A 23247-nucleotide genomic window follows, 5' to 3' on the forward strand; every position below is an offset into this window, starting at 1 on the left:
ACTTTGAAAATGCATCTATATCACAGATTTGACTCTTCTTTATACCGTCCATTTCAACAAGGCTCTGCAAAATATTATGACTTTAAAAATTCTCATAAAACTTCAGCTTCAAATTCATATTTTTTCTAAAGTGTTTGTTTCTCCACTAGTTGGGGGCAGGAGAGAGAGGGAGAGGCAATAGAAACAGTGGGAGTAGTTCCTAGAGTGACGTGTATGCGACTGTGTGTGTGTAATATGCGCATGTGTCTTTGCTGTTGAACCAGGAGCACCAGTGATGAAAGTCCCAGTCGAAAGGGGAGACCAATGTCCCACCTCAAACAGTCTGGGAGAGAGGGTACATCCTTCCTTCCTTTGCCTCTCTGTTCTGCTCAGGCCCTCAAGGGCTTAAATGATGCCCACCCTGACTGGCAAGGACAGTCTGTTTTACTTTACTGAGCAATGTTAATCTCATGCAGAAACGCCCTCAGAGACACATCCAGAAATAATGGTTACTCCTCTATCTGGCTAACCCATGATCCAGTCAAGTTAACACATAACATCAGCTAACACAGGGAAGTCAAGAGATGCATAGAAATGCATCAGACATGATCTCTGCCGCTAAGAAGTGGTGACCATACAGCTGCTGAACGGACAGGTGTCACAACCCCAGACGTGGCTGAGCATGATCTAATTGGATTGTCCAACTGCCACAGAGTAGGATTTGCCAGACTTGGAACTGGACAGCTCGTCTGAGGCAGCGATGACTTTATGTAGGTGGAAAGACGGTGTGCAGGTGCTTTGCGGGTGTTCAGTGCCATTGAAGAAGAGGACAAGGGAGAAGGGGGTTAGTGCAGCACTGGAATGAGCAGCAAAAACATGGACATGCAGAGCAGGAGCTGTTCAGGGGCAAGTAGACAAGTTATTGAAGGAATCATGGAGTGGGCAGTATCTGTAGCTGAGCAATCAGCTCCAGCAAGTGCACAGTGAGAACTGGGCCTGGGCAGAGATTCATCTCTACACACCTGTTCCCAAAGGGGGACGGAGGTGTGGATGTAAAGACCAAAACAAAGTGGCAATTAGTTCTGGAGGGACTGATGTATGGGGCAAATTTTTGGACCAGGTCAGGCACAAGAGCATACAGAGCTAGTTACCGCAAAATTTACTGCACATAATACGCAAAAATAGTTCAAGGAGGATCAGTTTAAAATGCAAACTAAAGCTATAAAACTCCTAGAAAATAAGCAGGAGAACATTTGCATAATTCTGAGCTCAACATAAAGTTATTAGACAAGATGCAAATATTCCTCAATATAAAAGAAAAAAGATGATAAATTGGATTTGATTACAACTTAAGAGTTTTTTGCTTTGCAGAAAACCACTGGTAAGACAAAAATGAAACTGCAAGCTACAATTCATAACACATGCATTTAAGAAATGAATTGTATTCAGAACATATAAATAATGCTTATACCTCAGTAAGGAGACAAACAACCCGATAAGAAATTTGCAAAACTTGGGGCGCCTGGGTGACTCAGTTGGCTAAGTGCCTGGATGTTGGGATCAAACCCAGATCTGCTCAGCAGGGAGCCTGCTTCTCCCTTTCCCTCTGCCTACTGCTCCACCTACCTGTACTCTATATATGTATTTACTAAGTAAACAAAATCTTTAAAAAAAAAAAAAAGAAATTTGCCAAATGACTAAAATTTCAGAAACTAGGGTGCCTGGATGGCTTAGTTGGTTGCGCAACCAACTCTAATCTCATGGGTTGTGGGACCAGGCCTCGTGTGAGGCTCCATGCTCAGTGCAGAGTCTCCTTGTCACTCTTCCTTTCTGCCCCTCCCTCCTTCTCTAAAATGAATCTTTAAGAAAAAAAATTAAAAGAGCAAAAATATCCAGTTCTCATGTATATGTAGGGAAATGGGCACACTCAAATACTGTAAGTCTGAATTGTCACAGTCTTTTTGAAAAAAATATCTGCCGATTTTAGCAAATTATGAAAAGAATATGCATATATGTATATTTATAACCATAGCCATTAATGAAGAAAACCTACTTTCAAAATGCAACATCTAAAAATAAAAGTAGCAGTACATAAGAAAGTTTACTGCAGCATTGTTTGTGGTATAGAAAATAAATAAGAAAAATTCTGAATGTCCATTAGTAGCTTTAAAAATTATGATAGTTCTGGGGTGCCTGGGTGGCAGCTAAATGTCGGTTTCTTGATTTCAGCTTAGGTCATGATCTCAGGATTGGAGCCTCATGCAGGGCTCTTCACTGGGCATGGAGCCTGCTGGGAGTCTTTCTCTTCTTCTCTCTCCTTCTGCCCCTCCCTGCCATTTGCATGCTCTCTCTCTAAAGAAAAAATAAACTATAATAATTCTATGCCATAAAATGTTATTAAACTATTAAAACAATGAGCCATAGTTTCTGCCTTTGATGAGAACAGTAGGAAAAGCCTGGCCCATTTTGTTTCTGGGCCTGTCTTTCATGGATTGCATCTTCAGCAATAGCACCTGAATCTCATTCAAGGATCTACTGCTCCCATCTCAGCCCTTGTGCTTCCTGGGGGTCCACTCCCAATACAGGGTAGAGCATAGGATCTTGGGGAAACACAGTGAGCTCAAGAACACAAAGTCAGTACAATCAAACTCAAGCAAATGGAATTAAACATCTTTTTCTGAGATGCTAGGAGTACAAGGTGATAGAAGGTGAGGCGGGTCTTTCATGCAGGACTTGGATAGAAGGAGGGTGGCCTCCAACCAGCCACATGATGAAGCCTGCCCACAAAGGAGCTGAGAGATCCAGAGAAACTGAATCCTGAAGGTATCTTCAGAACACACCTGGAGCTACACCAGTTCTTTTTCTTTTTTTAAAGGCTTATTTATTTACTTATTTCTTTGAGAGAGAAAGAGAGCAAGAGAGTGAGCTTGCACAAGCAGGGGGAGGGTAGAGGGAGAGAGAGAATCTTAACCAGACTGAGCTTGGAGCCCCAGGATGGGCTTCATCTCCTGACCCTGAGATCATGACCTGAGCTGAAATCAAGAGTTTGCTATTGACCAACTGAACCTCTCAGGCACCTCTACACCAGCTCTTTAAAAAAGTCCTTATTGATACATTTACATGATTTGGTAACTTGAACGGAGAAAGTTGGGAAATAACAGAGTGGCAGAATTGTACTGCTTACCTAAAGGGGTTGAAATGAGAAGAGTTGAGAGAGGATTATGAAAGTATTATTAATGACACTATAATGTTACTGTATGTAATAATATTACTCTATCATTAAGACACTTTTGGATTTCATCTGTCATTATCAGCATGTATAATATTTGAAACTGAAAAAAAAATCTTACAAAAGACCTTGTGCTTTGACTATCATTATCAGTAAGTCTAGATTTCTGCTTTTGGAAAAATGGAACATGAAATTCAAATGTGTCTGTGAAAATTCAAAGATGAATTTGCCTCTTTTTTTCTACTTAAAATAAGAAAACATTTCCCTTAAACAAAGCTTATCTTTGACAACAGGGTTGCTAACTGGTCCATATAGTTACTGTATACGAATAAAGTATCTGAAGCCAACAGATCACAGCCTGTGTGAAGTTTGGGCTTCCAAAAGAATGGAGTAAGAGGTCCCAAAAGAGGTTTAAACTGTAGAAGCAGGGGGTCCTGGGTGGCTCAGTGGGTTAAACATCTGCCTTCAGCTCAGGTCATGATCCCAGGTCCTGAGCCATCCAGGCGCCCAGGCAGCCTGGTTCTCCCTTTCCCTCTGCCCCTTCCCCTTGCTCATGTGTGCTCTTGCTCTCTCTCTGTCTCTCTCTCTCTCAAATAAAATAAATAAATAAACATCTTTAAATTGGTAAGTAGGTAGGGGCTCCATGACCTTTGTAACATATGCTCAGAAATTTGCACTGTATTTGGAGATTGCTGGGGAGCTGAAAGGTTGGGAGCAGTCAGGGGACGTGGTGAGACAAATAACTCTGGGGGTTGTGTTAACCTGGGCTAAACAACACTAAATGTCCCCTCGCACGGACCTGAAAATTCCTTCTCCTGGAGCCCTTCAAGGCTGCTTTAATCCCAAAATGATGTAAGTGTAATTTTGAAATAGTTCCACATGCTAGCCATGTATTTCTACTGTGATTCAAAGATTCAAATCATTTAATGCTTTTCCTTTTAAAAAGGAGGGTTTTTTATATTCAAATGCTCTAAATTGTTCAAAGCATTTCTGCCATCCTAAATGGAATGATGTGACCAAAGACATAATTTTTAGTGCTTCCTGTCTTGCATTTCTATGTTCGGTCCTCTCTTTTCTCATTTCCAGGTACAAATATTATTAGGAAGGAAGACTCCAAAAGCTCTGCAATGAAGCTTCAAATCCTTTACATAATCATTTATCAATCACATATAGGTTAGGGTTGCCTCTGTCCCTCAGAGTCCCTGCTACCAAATGCAGGCATTAATTTTTTGTAAGACTATTTGGTAAACCTCTAGTATAACCCAGGACTCTTTAAGATCCATAGTAGAAATTTATTTTACAGAATCAGTATCTCCTTTTTCTCTTTTCTTAGATGTATAAAAAATTACATTTCCTAGCTCGATTTTAGTGAAGTGAAGCCATGTGACTGCTCGTTATCAATGGACTAAAAGAAGTGGAAGGAGGTGTGTCTCTTCTGGGAAGAAACAAAGAAGACCAGACGTGAAATCTCCATGCTATGTTTTCCCCTGCCATAGTACCCAAAAAAGGACATGGTCCGTATGGTGTAGCAATAAGATGAGAGAACTTCTCTTAGCCTGGATCACTGAGTTACCATCTGAGAAACAGAGAAGCCATCCTGTTTCTCTCCCTAATCAAACTGAATTGCACATATCCTTATGAATGAGAAATAAGACTTTGATTCACTAAGTCACTGCTATTCCAGGTTTCATTTGTAAGCATTGCTGGCTTATGCTGTCTAATAAAGTTTCTAAGACGCTTCTGAGAATCTGATGCTACTATGCAACCCCAGCTAGGTGTATATTCAAATATCTTAAATAAAGAATATGAAAAAGCCTCTCCATGAAGCCCCCACCACAGGTAGATATTAAAGATTAAAGAATCTTTAGCTACTTCCTAGCAAACAGAATATTCTGTGTGTGTGCAGAAACACTATTGCTTTATGTTATAATGTTTCAGAACTCATCTAACTTTGCAACTGGAAGTTGGTGGGTTGATGCAGGAAAATCAGGTGAATAATTCCTAAATTGCTTGTCAAAACAAGACACAGTCTGTCCCTAAGCATACCAGCTCTGATTACGCTAAAGCAGTAGCTTAGGGACCAGAGGCAAGAAGGAATCAGCTGGGCATTAGCTAAGTGGGCTGGCTTTGTACTATAGTAGAGGATAAAGAGCAATCTAGCGGTCTGCTCTACCTGGGGGTTGAAGTTGTGACCTGAAAACAAGAACCCCTTAGCATTCTGATTTGTTTACTTCAGAGAAAGCAATGACTTTCTGTTTCTCAGGGGAAAAAGAAAGAAAAATACTCTGAAGAGTCACACAGAAAGACCTCCTAACCATCAAAGGGCTCTTCTAAGAAGCGGTGTTGGTGAAGGAAATAGAAAAGTATCAAAACCCTGCGACAGATTAAATGGTGAGAGGCACAAATATGTTTGTTAGAGTACTTTCACTTTACCTAACTACACCCTAAACATTGAAAACATGGTTTTTGAGGTATTCATTAAATAAATCAATCCCTCACATTGTGTCTTTTGTGCAGCTATGTGTACTCAGGGATGGTTCCTGGCCGACATGGGAAAAAAAAAAAACACGATTTTTCCTATCGGGCTTCATTTCATTTTCTTTCTTCACTTTGGCCACCCTATACCTTTCTTTCCAGCTTTGCCCTTCTCTGCTTACTCCTGCTCACTATACCACTCTCGGTAGGGTGTAGGCTAATCCTTGGCTAACCAGGGCTAGTCAGACCTTCAAACCTTCTACTACACTTCCTGTCACCTATTGAAATTAACCAAGACATAGGCACATTTGAGCTCTTCGGGGCTAGGTTGCTTGGATAAGTCAGGGGTGACAGCTTGCTGATCTAGGAAAATTGCAGTTTCTTAAATCAAGAACACAAAGATACTGGAGGTCTTTTGCATTGGATTGCAAAATATGCCCATTTGTGCCACGTGTATTGTCCTGAAATAATCAGCATGATAGATACAGTTCCTTTTTCCAGCTAGCAAAGAAAGTGCTAGAACAGATAACATATTTCTTAGAAGAATGGAGAGGTGAAATGAAGACATTTGTTTTAAAGATGAGACCACTCAGGGTGCCTGGGTGGCTCAGTGGGTTAAACATCCAACTTTTGATATAGGCTCAGGTCTTGATCTCAGGGTCTTAATCTTGGGGTCGTGAGTTCAAGCCCCGCATTGGGCTCCACACTTGATGGAGCCTACTTTAAAAAAATTAAAAAGATGAGACCACCCACAGGGGATAAAACAGTAGTCTTTAGATGGGCTTGTACTGGAAAATGCAAATGCTCTGTTTACTGAAGCCTTGAGGGGCAGAACTACAGCAAAGAGTGAGGAAGGAACACATGCACAGAGACAAATGCTGAGATCAATACAGGAAAGATTTTATTGTTATTGTTGTTTTTAAACTTAAAGATTGGGATCCCTAGGTGGCGCAGCGGTTTAGCGCCTGTCTTTGGCCCAGGGCGCGATCCTGGAGACCCGGGATCGAGTCCCACATCGGGCTCCCGGTGCATGGAGCCTGCTCCTCCCTCTGCCTGTGTCTCTGCCTCTCTCTCTCTCTCTCTTTCTCTCTCTCTCTGTGTGTGACTATCATAAATAAATAAAAATTAAAAAAAATTTTAAAAAAATAAACTTAAAGATTGGAGATATTTCTAAACTTAAATATGAAGGAAATATAGAAAAATCATTGCATAAAACCATAAACGAGGACATCAAAAAGAAGAAATAACAAATAAGGAGTAGTAAGAATTATAGCTAAGATTCATTGAACGTTCACATCTGTCTAGCACAAATGATTAAGAATCCCATTTATATTAATTCAAATAAACCCCCTATCCCAAATAATAGTAAATAAAACCATTATCTCCATTATCATTTTAAAGATGAGGATTCTTAGGCAGAGAAGTTGAGAAAGGTCAAGGAAAACCCATTCATGGTTACCTAGTAGTTACTGGAGCTGGGATTTTGAAGTAAGACACTCTAGCTCCAGACTCAGTGTTTTATCTACATTATTATTGAGAGAGGAAGAAAAAGATGGAAATTTGTAGGAGAAAACAAATGGAAAGATGGGTAAGAACAAAATGACTGGTCCATAAGCAAACTATAGGTGATAAAGTATAAATATGAACAAATAAGCATAAACAGAGGCTCGTAACCATCTCATGGACTTGATGGAATGTTTTGATAATATGTCCCTGGAAGAGAACCTATTCCTCATTCAAAAGAATACAGATTAACTTGAAAGAGAGAAGAATACAGATGAGTAAAATAGATCTTAGATCTGCAAAGTGGAGAGGAGGCACTCTGAGGTAAGACTAAAAGGGCATAGCTATAAGCTGACTGGCCAAAAAAGGGATTTTAATGGTGCATACCAGAAGCAAACCATTGCATAGATGATGGGCTGACAGTCTAGACACCAGCTAGCAGCCTTGCTCTTCTAAAATATAATGGTACAAACAAATTCTTGATTTGCTGAAAGCTAACTGCTTGAAGGTAGAGGAAATAATGAGATTTAGGTCTACTCTGGTCTTAATTTTGGTCAAGGAAAATTTATTGAGGGTGTGGAAGTGGAAGGATCCTTGCAAGAAAGTGGCAATGTGGTAATGGCATTTGTAATATCCAAGGAAGCTAACACTGGATGTAGTAAGCTATTATATAGGGCTTTAGGGAGCAAAATTTCAGAGTTGACCTCATGCATTCTTGACAATAATATAAAGTATTACTTTTACCATTTTTTCTCATAAGTCTGCAACCTTAGAACACTTTGAGGCTACTTACCATCTTCTTGCCTTTTATTATTCTTTTCATGCATTTTAGTGTGATAGATAAGTTAAGCTCCACTGAAATATTGTCTTGTATGGTCAATTTCATTTATATTTACTCTTCCTCATGTTCTTTCTTCCTACTGACATTTCTGTTTTCATCTAGGCTCATTTTCCCTCTGCCCAGATAACTCCTTTTGTTGTTTCTGTCTGTTTAGGTAGTCTACTGATGGCAGCATAACTCAGGAGTCACCGTAAGGATTTTTTCTCTGGGATGCCTGGGTGGCTCAGCGGTTGGGCATCTGCCTTCGGCCCAGGGCATGATCCCTGGATCGAGTCCCACATCAGGCTCCCTGCATGGAGCCTACTTCTCTCTAAACCTGTGTCTCTGCCTCTCTTTGTGTCTCTCATGAATAAATAAATAAAATCTTAAAAAAAAAACAAAGGATGTCTTCTCTGGGTGTAGACGTCAAACTTGACTGTTATTTTCCTTCAGCACTTTAAATACATCACTCACCAGTCTTGACTTATTACCTCTGAAGGCAAGTCTGCTGTCAGTATTATTGTGGTTTCTTTAAAAGTTAAGTGTCTTTTATCTCTATCACTTTAAAGAGCATATTCCACATGATTTTTACATTTTTGTTCATTTTTCTTCTTTGTATTTTGCATACTTCATTGGGTACTTTCTTATTAATCTATTATCCAGTTTATTAATTCAATCTTTCAATATATCCACTCTATTAAAATGCATTCACTAAAATTTTAGGATATTGTATTTTTAGCTCTAGAATGTGCATTTGTTTCTCCTTTTTTTAGGTTTCACCTCTGTGAAATCTTTTATCTTTTCATATATTTTCCCTATCTTTTACTTTTTTTAACATATTAATTATAGTTATCTTAAAGTTCATGTCTGCTGACCTCAATTCTGAATCACTTTAGGGTGTGCTTCAATAGTCTACTTTTCCCCTCTTGGTTACTAACCAAATGGTTTTGCTTCGTCTCATGTCAAGTATCGTAATTTTATTGAGTACAAAAGAACTATAGTGTTTCCAGATGAAATTATCTTCCCCAGATAGTTTCACCTCTCCTCTGATACACAGAAAAGTAGATCATACATCACCATGATCCAATCAGGATTGAGCTAGGTCAGTGCCGCGTTTTGGTTTTGGTCAACTCTAGTTCATCACTACTCCTAGCATGTGGGCCTCTACGGTTTCTAGAGACAGCCTGGTGATCTTTGACTCTTTGTCCTTGATAGTCTGCAGACAGTTTAGTTCAGGCATCCTCTTACAGAGGCCTCTGTTTTATGAGAACGTGGGAGATTTCATTCTGCTTTCCAGAGGCTGTGGATCTTAGCCTCCTGTATAGCTTCAAAATTAAATAAGTATCTTGTGTAGGCAATGAGCCAAATGTTTGAGATCTTTCCATTTTTCCAATATAACCCACCTTGTACAACTGCTGAAAGCTTTGTTAGTTTCTTTTTCTCTCACCAATAACTCTTCACCTGGACTAAGCCCCAATATCCGTCTTCTACTCTGTGCCCAGAAACAAATATTTTTAATAAAAATAAACTGTGCTGATCATCAGATCAAAATTGAATGATATGTCATAAATACAATAATCACCTTTTCCTTTGACTTTCATGATACTATAAATATCTGGTGGGACGCCTGGGTGGCTCAGTGGTTGAGCATCTGCCTTCTGCTCAGGGCATGATCCCAGCGTTCTGGGATCGAGTCCCACATCAGGTTCCCAGCGGGAAGCCTGCTTCTCCCTCTGCCTGTGTCTCTTGCCTCTCTCTCTGTGTATCTCATGAATAAATAGACAAAATATTTAAAACTAAATAAATAAAAATAAAATAAATAAATGTCTGGTTTTGCTCCCAGCGCTCTGGCTATTTTGGCTTTTCTAATTGTAGTCTCTCCTCCCCACTATTCTTTCAGTGTCTGTGTTCCTCTCTGTTTGGCATTTATATCTCTAGTATTTAGCATAAAAACTTTCACCTAGGGGCATTTAATATATATCTAGTTGACTGAGAAAATAATTTACAGCATCAATAAGTAGCATAACTCTGTGGTAAAAATAGAAATAGGCAGGCTCTCATCCAAACTGCACTAGCCTTATTTCAGAGGAAGAAAATGAACAAAGAAACTAGCTGATGTATTTTATTTCTACCTTTTTCAGTGATCTTCAGTTAGTTGACAGTAAAAATAACCAACAAGGACGGGAAATTCCAGATAGGAGTTTAAAAGAGTCCTTGTTCTATGCACTAATAAAAAGCTTTTGCATGGAGCTAAAAGTATCCAGTCGGAAAAGAAACATGCTAATTTTGTACATATATTTTTTAAGATTTTATCTATTTATTCATGAAAGACAAACAGAGAGAGGCAGAAACATAGGCAGAAGGAGAAGCAGGCTCCCTGCAGGGAGCCCAATGTGGGACTCGATCCCAGAACCCCAGGATCACAACCTGGGGCAAAGGCAGACACTCAACCATGGAGCCACTCAGGCATCCCTAATTTTGTTTATTTCAGAATACTCCAAAACTTTTGATTAAAGAAATCTCCCCTTCTCAATAATGTCTATTCCCTTATCAAGTATACATATATACCATTGCCTTAAAGACCTTCAAAATATAACTAAAAGGTAAGTCAACCACATTGAAATTATTCTCTGTAAATAAATAAATCAAAAAATAAAATAAAATAAAACAAAATAAAATAAAATAAAAAGAAAATAGTCACTGCTGAGCTCCTAGTACCTTAGGTAACACCTCATTGTACCAGTATCACACCACCACACCGTACTAAAATCAATATTTCTTGAACATACATTAACCAAAAGAAGGGACTATGCCCAGAGTTCTACTCATTTTAAGAGGAAATCCAGTATAAGCCCAAAAAGGAAAAAAAAAAGAAAAAGATAATACACGGATAACTGATAATTGAATATACAGTTAATATTCTTTAAGATTATAAATCTCATGGATTATTAATGATAAAAACTAGCATTTAATGAGAATCTACTCTGGGCTGACTGTGCTAAGCTTTTTGCATTTATTTCCTCACTTAAATCTCAACAATGTCATGAGGTAGTTATCACTGTAACTGCTTTATAGAAGTAACAAAGGCTTAGAGACTATGTGTAGTGTAAGAGTAAGGTCCACAAACCAGATTCTTGAAGTTAGAACCCCAGCTATAAAATGTTTTCGCTTTAACCTTGGGCAAATTGCTTAACCTCCCTGCTCAGTTTCCCCCATGAAAACTGGAGGTAATGATAATGAGCATGCTTGGGTAAAGCAGCTGGTACATAGTAAGTACCTATATGTGTATGACATTGGGGGAATTACTCAATAAGAATTTGTTCAAGGTCACACAACTAGTGGTGGCAGAGCCAGGATGTCTTTCCAGGTTCCGGAGCTCATATCTTAACTAAAAATGTTCCAATTTATTACCACAAATTAGATTGTAGTCTTTCTAATACATTTAGCTAAGAATTAGTATGTATTTTATTGGGTTTCATACAACTCTTTAAAATAGTATTAATTGTTCTCACTACCTATTGTTGATTGAATCTTTACGGCCTAGAACCAGATACTTGATACACAATGAAGACCTGGAAGTGTCCAGAATAGAAATGTCTGGAGCTCTGCTTGGTGGGCATGAGCAGACAATTACTGACTCGTAGCCCCACAAGGGACTTGATCTTACGTGGTAGGGATCCGACAATTGCCAATGAACTATTTGCTTCACAGAAGAAAAGAAGCTACAAAACTAAGAAAAATAGCCTTCCTCTCTCTGTTTTCACACCTCATTTTGACTATTTACACAAAGGTAAATATATGTCATTTCTGTCAAGTCTGATGGTGATGTTCAGAGCAGCTGACATTTGTAGGATAATGCTGAATTTTTCTTTAAGCATAAAACAGGGGAAATGATATTAATGTTGCTCTAGCTCTGCTTTTGCTCCCCATACAAAAGCTGTGCCCAAAGGGTGTGTGTGTGTGTGTTTAGCACATTTCCTGGAGTTCTTTTTAAATTGATCTTTCTTGTTCAGAAATAGTTGGCAGTAAAACATCGGTGACATCAAGAGAAGTGAAAACTTTGTAACTCTGTTATCAGGTAACGTTGACAGAATTTGTAAATCACATTATAGGGTAATGCTGGAACCCAAATATTCTTACACTCAAGTCTGTGTTTAATAGCAACAATGGCTGTGACTTGAAAGCTGACACTGTAACAGAGACAAGACAAACAAACATGGTGTGCCTAGCTGGGCTGCCTTCTGTCCAAAGAAGCAAGCAATGTGAATATACCCTGCACTGACCTTGTGAACCATAGCTCAGAAGACTAAACTCCCTTCCCACATCTATTGAGTCATATATAAATGCCTCAGTCTTATTTGGAAGATTCTCGAAAATATAGCCTCAAACTATTTCATATCATGAACTCTAATGTTTGAAGCCAACTGGACAACTTACGCTTTTCTAAACAAGATTTACATTTCTTTTAAGCCATTTAGCACATATTTATTGGGCACTGTTAGGGTATTGTGGTGGGTGATGGAACCATAATGCATTTGCCCTTGTAGAGTCTAGAAAAAGAAGAGTGACATCTGGTACAAGAGTGTTGAGTTCTATGGAGAAGGACAGAACACTCTAGGAATATATATACAACATAGGGAAGCAATCCGGAATGGTGTCAGGAGGGGTGCATGAAAAAATAACTTTTAGTTACAAGATGAATAAATTCTAGAGATCTAGTGTACAGCTTGGTGACTGTTATTAATAATAATGTATTGTATACTTGGCCTTTGCTAAGAGAGTAGATCACAAATGTTCTTACTACGTATATATACGCACAAAGGTAAATATATAAACTGATGGACAGGTTAATTAACTTCCTTATAGGCATCATCTCACGATGTACACTTATGTCAAAACATCACACTGCATACCTTAAATAGATATGGTTTATATATTTGTCAATTAACATTTAGCAATGATTATTTGTCAGTCATACCTCAATAAGGCTGCAATAAGCAAACAAATAAAAAAGAATTGATATTACCTATTCTAGAGTCAAGACTATGAATGGGTTTCCCATTCTGGTGCATCCTGTGGCTCTCTGTTTTCCTGCTTCATAACACCGCTGATCTTTCTTACCAAACACTGAGTAGGCTAATGTGCCTTGCCAATCTAAATGATCTACAGGTTTGTGTGACATTATTTAAAAATTCTCCATACATTTGAACTCTACGTTTAGACAACGGGAAGTAAAGCGGTATTTTAGTACTGGTCGTGTACATTTTTTTCTCCCTTCAATTCTAACAATTTCTCTGATGGGCTCATTGAGAGAAATGGATTTGTTTTTGGTCATTTACTCCCACTTTAAAGAATGGCCTTCTGTCTACATGGAAAAGTATTGGAAACCTTGTTTACCTGGAATTATTTTGACTCTGGACTACTATTCAAAGACTTCTTGAAAACAACATAAAGTAATAGCTTTTGTACTGGGCCACCTGGAAGCCTTGACACTGGAAGAGCCCTGTGGATGCCGTAGCAACTGCAAGCTTTGTAGTCATAGTAACAGCCTTGTGCTCCAGAGGCAAAACCAATGAGCTTTAAGCATCACTACATTCTAGCTAAGCTTCTCTGACCTTATCAGGGAGCAACAAGATCTGTCTGTTCTTCCAAGTGCACGTGCCCCTCAGCAGGAAGGGAAAGCTGTGCATAATGTACCTGATTTAAATGTCATGTTTGGATTATTCAAGCAAGTGAATCCTTACTCTCGTTGGATCAATCAAGTGGCAGGGTTTTTTAAAACTAGGTTGCTGATTTCAATTACCCAAGAGCATTGTTACAAAAGCAGACTATACAACATCATGTTGTGAATGTTGTGGTTACTAAATATTTCAGGGGTGAAAATATGTAGGTTTCCCTTCAATGACACAGATTGGAAACCCCAGGAGACCTGGAAAATGATTTGCATCTGTTCTGTTGAATGTTTTCCTCTCATGAAGGATGGTAATAAGGAACAATACTTCTTTCAAATTAATATGTCATGCTAAGGTTCCAGTAACAAGAAACCAGTCATAATCCAATCTATCCTTGGCCGGCAATGTTTTTGAAAGGCTTATGAGTTCCCCTGAACACCACCTTCCTAAAACTGGGCTAATAAACTGTGACCCTCCACATGGCATGTTCAACTTTCTCTAGTTCAAAAGTCCTGGCTAGGCAATCCATTCATAAAAAGGACGTAAGTAATTCCCCTTTCAGTTAAGCTTTTCTAGCCATTTATGTGTGTATCGCCTATGCTTGCACAGCCTCAATGCAAATGTGTGATAACAAAAATCAAATGAGTTTCCCAACTGCATTTATTTAACTCTTGTTGTTTACATGAACTACTTTATACTTCATAGCATGCTTCCTGTATTAAAAAAGACAGCTCAAATATTAAGCTTTTAATGCTATTTGAATTATATATTTTTTTCAAGTCCATTTCTGGTTCATCCTGTTCTGCTGTTTATGTTCCAGGCCAGTATAAGACAAGAACTCCCTAAGGAAAATCATGCTTTATAAATCAGATTCAGTTAGATACATTTCTAATGCTTCTAATCTGTCTCAACTCTCAAAATCACTCTTTATTTCATGTATACAAAGTATGTATATAAAATGCCTGTTATATATTATGTGAAATGCCTTTGAAAGTACAAAAATGAACAAGAAATGGTTCTTGCTCTCAAGAAGTTTGCAAACTAGGCTTGTTAGACATAGATTGTCATTTTTGGTATTGTGCAGTCATCTAAAGCAATCAGTTAAAGCCACTAAACAAAGATACAAATGCAATGAAACGCCGGGACACCTGCACCCCGATGTTTATAGCAGCAATGGCCACGATAGCCAAACTGTGGAAGGAGCCTCGGTGTCCAACGAAAGATGAATGGATAAAGAAGATGTGGTTTATGTATACAATGGAATATTACTCAGCTATTAGAAATGACAAATACCCACCATTTGCTTCAACGTGGATGGAACTGGAGGGTATTATGATGAGTGAAGTAAGTCAGTCGGAGAAGGACAAACATTATATGTTCTCATTCATTTGGGGAATATAAATAATAGTGAAAGGGAATATAAGGGAAGGGAGAAGAAATGTGTGGGAAATATCAGAAAGGGAGACAGAACGTAAAGACTGCTAACTCTGGGAAACGAACTAGGGGTGGTAGAAGGGGAGGAGGGCGGGGGGTGGGAGTGAATGGGTGACGGGCACTGGGGGTTATTCTGTATGTTAGTAAATTGAACACCAATAAAAAATAAATTAAAAAAAATAAATAAACTTAGTACCATAAAAAAAAAAAGCCACTAAACCTCATATCTTCACTTTTAATAAAACTCAAGGAGAACTGAAGTCTACCCCTCACTTTACGGGTTCACATGTTTGTTCTGTTTTTATTTTGCTAACTCTATGAACTGAAGCAGGTTTAAAAAAAATTCTTAAAGCAAGCTATTGTGTTTTAGATATATTTTGTTGCAGGTATTTTGCAATCATGTGTATGCCTTTGCTGAGAATTTATTTTTATCACTAGTTTATAAAATGGCATCTTAGATATTTGACTAGAATGGAAGGGTTTTGTTTTTTTTTGTTTTTTTTTGTTTTTTTTTTCTGTCAGAAGAATCATAGTTACTTCATCGCACCTTTGGTTGCTTAAGTCTGTACCAGATAAAGAAGGTGTTATTGGTGAATATCTTGGAACTGTCAAAAAATGGGCAACAAAGAGAAAATTTTAAATGAAAGTCAGATTTTGTGAGCTAAGCTTAAAAAGAGTCCTTGTCCAAGATATGACCTCACACCTAAACTTCGGGCTGATCATATGAAAAGTAAAAGCCAAATGGACAACACTGAACTTACTGGAAAATGGTCTGATTTATCACTGTGTCCTTTTGACAATTTATAGCTATAAGCTTCATGTCATTTAATTTTATCCTCATTTGGCCATTGAAATCTTTGCTAATACTAGAGAAGCAAAAAATTTAAAGAAAGTCACTGAAATCACAGAAATTATACAGCTAGAATGGATATTAGATTCATGTAGTCATGAAACCCCATTGCTTTGCAAATGAGGACATTAATGCCTAAGTTTCCTTCTAGTCTAAAATTTCAGGTTTGACTATTTCTTGACAACCCAACCAAACTAACTAATTGATGTCAGTGTTGACTTTCAGTCAAATAAGTCATCTGCCTTTAGGAGGATCATTTGATTCATGCCCTTTAATTTCTTCCTATTTTTCTTCAGTTCATTTCAGTTTCAGCTTCCTCCAACTCATTAACAAGTCACCATGGTTAAAGTTCATGAAGGGTTAATAGGAGAAAGCAATTAACTGGTATCCTCCAGAGTGAGATCATCTTAAATTGCACTGGTTAGGATTTATGTCAAATCTGGTAAAGAAATGATTAACAGTGATATCAGACTTTTGAAGAAATAGTTTGCTTTTTCTGAGTCTACTAATCTTGTGTTTAGGATTCTGTGTTTAAGGTTTCCTTTGTTTCTTTTGTTTAGGATTTCCTTTGTCTCCATTATCTTGCAGTTAGTCTCCATCTGCCTTCATATTTTCATTTATTTTCCTCACTTCCTTCTTCAACTTTCTTCTACAAACTCATCTTTCTTCTTCTTACATCTGGTTTAATGGTAGCCATTCCGAGAGATGGCATTCAACCCTTGATGTCTTAATGTTAATATAAACTCATGGTCCTGCGTGACTATTCAGATTCTGTAGCAGAAATGTGGGTGAGAAAACACACATATGCACGCACACCACACACACACACACACACACACACATTAATGCAGTCTCTCAGGGATAAACAAATCTGCTCCATAGACAAGCTATGGTTTAAAAAAAATTGTTCCCCATGTCCCTTTGCCAGCACCTTACTTTGGTAAGAGTGCCTCTCCTGAACTTGGTGAACACATGCGCATTGTCTCTTTGTTATTCCTTTGGCAACTTGATGGAGCAGTTTCCTCACCCACAATGACCTGTGTCCTCAGGCTTTCCTCCTCCTTCTCCCCTTTGAAAACTTACTTCCTCTGGATATTATGCTTTCAAGATCCTTGTCTCTCAGGCTAGAAACAATCTTCTAAATTATTTGTCTGAAGATGTTAATGGATGATAATGGCTTAATGTGTATCTTAAAAGGACTCTTCAGAGCTCTAACCTAAATGAGCTGGATTCTAGCACTGTGGTGTGCTGGCTGGGAATATTTGCAGCATTCATACTTTGCTATGCATGCCCTTTAATTCATTTAGTGGACAGTCGTCCATCAACTGTGAACCAGCTGTGTTTATCCAGCTTAGATGCTTATATATTCCTGTACCTCAATAGAAAAACTAACAATAAAAACTTGCAACTATCAAGGGTCTATTATGACCCTGAATTAGTTTGTTTGAACTGCTACAGAAAATATCACACACTGGGTGGCTTAAGCAACAGAAATGTATTTTCTCACAGTTTTGGAGAATAGAAGTCCCAAGATCAAGGGGCCTACAGGGTTGGTTTCTTCTGAGGCCTCTCTCCTTTTCTTGCACATGGCCATCTTCTTGCTGTGTCCTCACATGGTCTTTCCTCTGGGCACACCCATGTCTGTGTCCTAATCTTCTCTTCTTATAGGAGCACCAGTCATCTTGATTTGAGCCTCCCCATATGTTTTACCTTAGTTACCTCTTTAGAGGCCCTGTCTCCAGTACAGTCACATTCTGAGTCAGTGGGGGTTAGGCCTTCAACAGTTGAATTTGGGGAGGCTACAATGCCACACATAGTAGAGTTTCATGTTACATTAAACAATTTACATGTGTTATCTTTCACCATTAAACAGGATCAAGGGCAGCCCCGGTGACGCAGTGGTTTGGCGCCGCCTGCAGCCTGGGGTGTGATCCTGAGTCCCTCATCGGGCTCCCTGCATGGAGCCTGCTTCTCCCTGTCTGTGTCTCTGCCATTCTCTCTCTGTGTCTATGAATAAATAAATAAATAAATAACCTTTTAAAAAAAATAAAATAAACAGGATCGAGAGAGGTTCATTTTATTGTTAAAATTTTTTCTGCTGAAAAATTGAGGGTCCAGAGGGATAAGTAACTTATGCAAGGTCATGTAACTACTAGGAAGTGGAATTAGAAATTGAATTGAGCCTTACAGTCCCAAAGCCTATACTTTTCTGCTATATCACTCTGCCTTCAGCTAAGAGTTACAGCCAGTCAGCCTGCTCCAAGACACAATGATTATTCTTCCTGGAATTTTTTACTCTATGGGATACAGACTTCACCGATGTGTAGGCAAAAATTCTCCTAAAGAACATGTGTTAAAAACACAGAAAAATGGACTATTTTCCTACTATAGTCAGATTCTGTAAATTGGTGAACACTAAAGAGGATTTGACTTTTTTCAGTAACAGGGAAGTCTTGTAATTTTAGTTTTTTACCAGCCACAGTGATGTTTTAAAAAATATCTATAGAAAAATTTTAAATCAACCAAAGGATATTAATTAGCATGTTTTCGTCTAGTTTCTAACCCACCAAGGAGTGCAAGGAGAAGTAACTTAGGATTTTCAATATTTTATGAGAGAAATAGTCCACAAAAATCCTTAAGTTTTTCTGAATTCAAAAATATTTTCAAAGGAAAGAGCCAGCTGAACATAAAAAGTCCAGTCTTCTTCTTTGGTATTCTTCTTTTCTATCACTAGAAATGTAAACAAGATGCCTCCTTACTCATTCATATTCTTTATTTTACTTTTTTTTTTTTTGCTGCAACACACTGAAATGGTAAGAGATAGTCTGTGACAAGTTAGTTCTTTTATTTTTATTTTATTTTATTTTATTTTATTTATTTATGTTTTAGCTGCACAGAAGGTTTGTTTACATGAAAAAAAAAATCCATAACTCTAATAGATGATGAAATGATGATGGTATTCCTAAAGAAAGTAATAGGAAAGCAAAATTCTTTTATATGAGTTTTCAGTTAAGAATTGTTGTTTCGGCCTTCTAAGGAAAGCAGAGGAAAGTGATGAAGAAGAAAATAATGAAAAATTAGGATTCAAATCTTACTGTGCAAACTTGAAGATAGGAAATTGTTGAAATTGTGGTAAAATTCTTTCTTCACAGTCCTATCTTTAGCATGAAAAAATAAGAGAAATGTAATTTCCTGCCTATAGGAAATTACACTTGCAAATGTTTCTTTCTTGTGGTATAGTCATTGCACTGGAATAAATGCACTACTACTGAGTGATGATGAAAATATAATTCAGCAGTAGAGGAAAAGAAAGGAATTGGGTCCCTCAGATCTGATAATTAAAAAATTAGTAATTTTGCTGAAGGTCAAATGTGCAATTCCATAAAATCCCCCATAGAGATAAGCAGCACTGCCATCATCTGCATGTCTATAGAGGGTTAAATCTATAGATTCTATTTTATGTGGGTTAGATGGGCTCCCTCTAGGTCATGGCCATTGACCTTACTTATAAACTCAGTTACACATCTTGCTCTTGGATACTCAAGATCCACAAATGACTAATGAAATAGTGGATAGTTGATGGCAAATCTAATTTAATTCAAAGAAATAGCGAAATAGTTAAGCAATTGTTACCAGCACCAGCACATATGTTACCATATGTAAAGAACAGCTTGTATGCCAGAACTATGGCTTGGCAATGATCCCACACCTCTAGAAGGTGGTGGAGAGGATTTGGGATTAGTTGTTTCTGGACAAGAAAATTAACTTTCTGTCTTATAGTCCAGAAATTTAATTGCCAGCTAACCTGAAGGAGATTAAATCCAAAGGAGATCATTTTATGAATCAAACTTAAGCTGATTGCAAATCAAACAAGTTGATTTGCAACCATTAGCATCTCTCATGATACCTAGCGCAGTGCCAAAGATGTGAGACACACCAAAAGTATTTACAAATCACAGCATCCATCTAATAGATAGTTGATAACCAAGACTACAATTTACTAGTTTACCTTAAGCAATAACACTTAACCTGTTTGGGGGTCATGAATTCCTTTGGGAATCTTTTCTTTATTGTGTTGACACACAATGTTACATTAGTTGCAGATGTATAACGTGTTGTGAGTCAACAATTATATACACTATGCTACACACACCACAGGTATAGCTCCCATCTGTCTCCATATGAGGCTATTACAATATCACTGACTGGATTCCCTGTGGTGTACCTTTCATCACTGTGACTCACTCCTTTTGTAGCTGGAAGCCTCTACATCCCACTCCTCTTCATCCATATTGCCCATCCTCCCACCTGCCTCTTTTCTGGCAAACACAATACAATTTTACTCATGTGTGGAATTTAAAAAACAAAACAAACGAAGCAGAAACCGACTCATACATACAAGGGATCTTTTGATGCCAGAAAGCTTTCTTTCCAGAAAACATAAAACACACGCATCCAATATTCTGTAGAGAATATTAAAGTGTTTAAAGGATCTTTAGAGACCATCCATGGATACCAGTTTAAGAAGCTCTGATGGGATTTCCAGTGCTCAGTGTATTTGTATCATTCCTTGAGGTATTGATACTTCAAGGAACAGAAACAGGGAGAAAGCTGTTTGATGTGGCTATCACCAGAGAACTGAAAAATAAATGTTAGGTTATGTCATCTAAAGTATGGAAGAATCAGTTGTTCTGCTCACACTGAAAAAGATTGTATGTTGAGACTAAGCAACCTTGAAGCCCTTTGCTAAGGGCATCAGTAGCAGGCGTCAAGTCCAAAGTCAAATGCCCACAAAGGCAAAGAGGACATCCTGTTTTCTCTGCTCTAAGTGGTTCAGTTCTGTATATTTAGAATATAAATCCTTTAAGACCATATCACACCTTTATGTCATGGCTTATTGTTGCCAAATTTTTAAGATAAGCCCACCCTCATAAGGGCATATTCACTCACATAAGGGCAAAATATTCATTCAACAAGTCATTTTTTTCAGTAGGCACAGAAATATAGTGATGAACAGACATACACTGTTCATGATTTTATGGAGTTTACAAACTGGTGGACTCACCAAACATGGGCAAAGCCAATTTTTTTTAGAGCCATTAACTTTTTTTTTATCTAAATAGACAAAAACAAAACAAAATGCAGCTGAGTCTCCTCACAATAAGGAAAATACTCCCAAATTTAAATGAATAATTGAACTAAACTCCTACTACAAATAATTCATTGTCTACAGAGAAAGAATAAGATTGGTCCTTGGTCTTAATGAATTTATAATTTCATTGGGAAGATATTGTAGCTGTTAAAAGTCAGGCAGATCTGGTTTTCAAATTTTAATTTTGAAAAGCTTTGCCTATTTTTTTCCTTTGGACAAGCTCCTTAGCCTCTTTGATGCTCAATTTCTTCATTTGAAAATAGGGAAAACAATAGCTATATCACAGTATTGTTACAAAATTTAAAGAGGTAAAGTTTTAAAGAAACTTGACACTAGGGCACCTGGGTGGCTCAATGGTTGAGCTTCTGCCTTTGGCTCAGATCATGATTCCTGGGGTCCTGGATCGAGTTCTGCATCAGGCTCCCCACATGGAGCCTGCTTCTCCTCTGCCTGTGTCTCTGCCTCTGTTGTCTCTCTGAATAAATAAATAAAATTTAAAAAAAAGAAACTTGACACTTAAGTGTTTAACAATAGGTCTCGCGATTTCTAAAACAGATATAATAAATTCTATACAAATAATGTCACATATTGCCGACAATGATAAAACATCAAATGATTAGTACATGTAATAGCAGATTCTGTTAAGAAAGATCAGCATGGGTTGGGCTAGTCAGAAGCTTCAGGAGAAGATGAGACCTGAGCTCCATCTTAAAGTCTGAGTAGGTTCTGGTACAGGGGAGAGTAGATCAGAGAAGATGGGAAAGTGCACTAAGTAGTCAGTAGGGAGACTGAATGTACATGTTTTATTGGGTGACAGTGAGTAGATTAATCTGGATTATTTAGAGGATTCATGTAAGGTAACAGTATAAGAGAATTTTGGAAAAGTAGAGTTATGAAAAATTGGGGAATGTCTTGAATCTTCATGAACAAGCAAAAAATGGAAAAACATTTCAGACATATCTTAGAAAGATTCATCACATCACTATGGTAGAGGAAGTAAATTTTATTTGCACAGAGGGCTTTAGAAAATGGAGAGGTAGGTAAGACTGTCAATTGAGGTTATTAGAAAAAATAAGTTGACACTGACACAATCTGATGGATTAAGGCAGTTAGAATGGAATAGAATAAACCAAGGCTAGAAACATGAAAAAAAAAAAAATAAAGGATTGATGGTGCTTATCAGTTGATTGGAAAGAGAAATGACCTGAAGATGATGGATTCAGCAACTATGTATTGAAGACATAGTAGTGAACCTGCATGTCTTAGAGAAATGAGGGCACTACATACTGTATAAATTAGTAGGTTTCTTCTGGCAGGCAGAAGTAGGAAGATCATTTTAACTATGAACAATTTACTTCTTGTAAGTAGGAACCATGTCGCATTCATCCTGGACTCCTCAACACTTAGTACAGTATCAGGAGTATGAATGATTTAAAACACACATGAGGAGCAGGTGAATATGTTATGGTTCACCTTGAACTTGAGTAGTATAGGTGTACAACTGGAATTCAAATCTAAATCTGAGCTGGAAATAGCCTGGTTAGAGTATGAGATGAGATACATTATGAGGGACAGAGGAGGATGGTAGGTGTGACCCATGGTTTGGGACTAACAGATGCCCATCTTTCCCTTTAGCTCACCATGATCCATGCAGTAAACCAGCTTCCAATCGTCAGCATCCGCAACTCTTTGCTTGAAGACTTCCACTGCCCACCAGAGCTCCTTTGACCTACATTGTGAAGCAAATAAGAAAAGCTGAAGAATTATCACCCTTGGGAATAGCCCTCAATGTCAGAAAGGAGCTGATGGATAAATACCCCAGGTCCTTTGTGTGGGATAATTCTGTGGTGTATGTTCTATACTTTCTCCCAGAGTTCCCTAGTAAAATCCAGTTGCCCACAGTGGTTATTGACTTGATGGCTCACCCTTTTTGGCTTCCTCCTCCTCCTCTACTACTTCCCATCAGTTTCATCTCCTGATAATTCCTCACAATATCTTGTTTTCAGAGTCTGCCTCTGGGACCTTTCATTCTGTCAATGAGAATGACAAAAGATCAGCAAGAGAAGTAAACGAGGTGAACCTGATTTTGATGGGGAGCTCCAGTGGTTCAGGCATGCCAGGAGAACATAATGG

At 38.1% G+C, this 23247-nt stretch overlaps 1 protein-coding gene across 1 annotated transcript in view; it reads right to left on the bottom strand.

The window, feature by feature from the left end:
- The window catches only part of LOC112652754 (uncharacterized), a 139185-nt gene that overhangs the window by 22216 nt on the left and 93722 nt on the right, over nt 1-23247 (bottom strand). The window contains exon 6 of the mRNA XM_035714863.2: nt 22755-22843. Coding sequence (XP_035570756.1) covers nt 22787-22843 — 57 coding nt within the window. The 3' untranslated portion in view covers nt 22755-22786. The remainder of the gene's footprint in view (nt 1-22754; nt 22844-23247) is intronic.

Source organism: Canis lupus, chromosome 4 (genome assembly GCF_003254725.2).
Source record: "Canis lupus dingo isolate Sandy chromosome 4, ASM325472v2, whole genome shotgun sequence".
Classification (NCBI taxonomy): domain Eukaryota; kingdom Metazoa; phylum Chordata; class Mammalia; order Carnivora; family Canidae; genus Canis; species Canis lupus.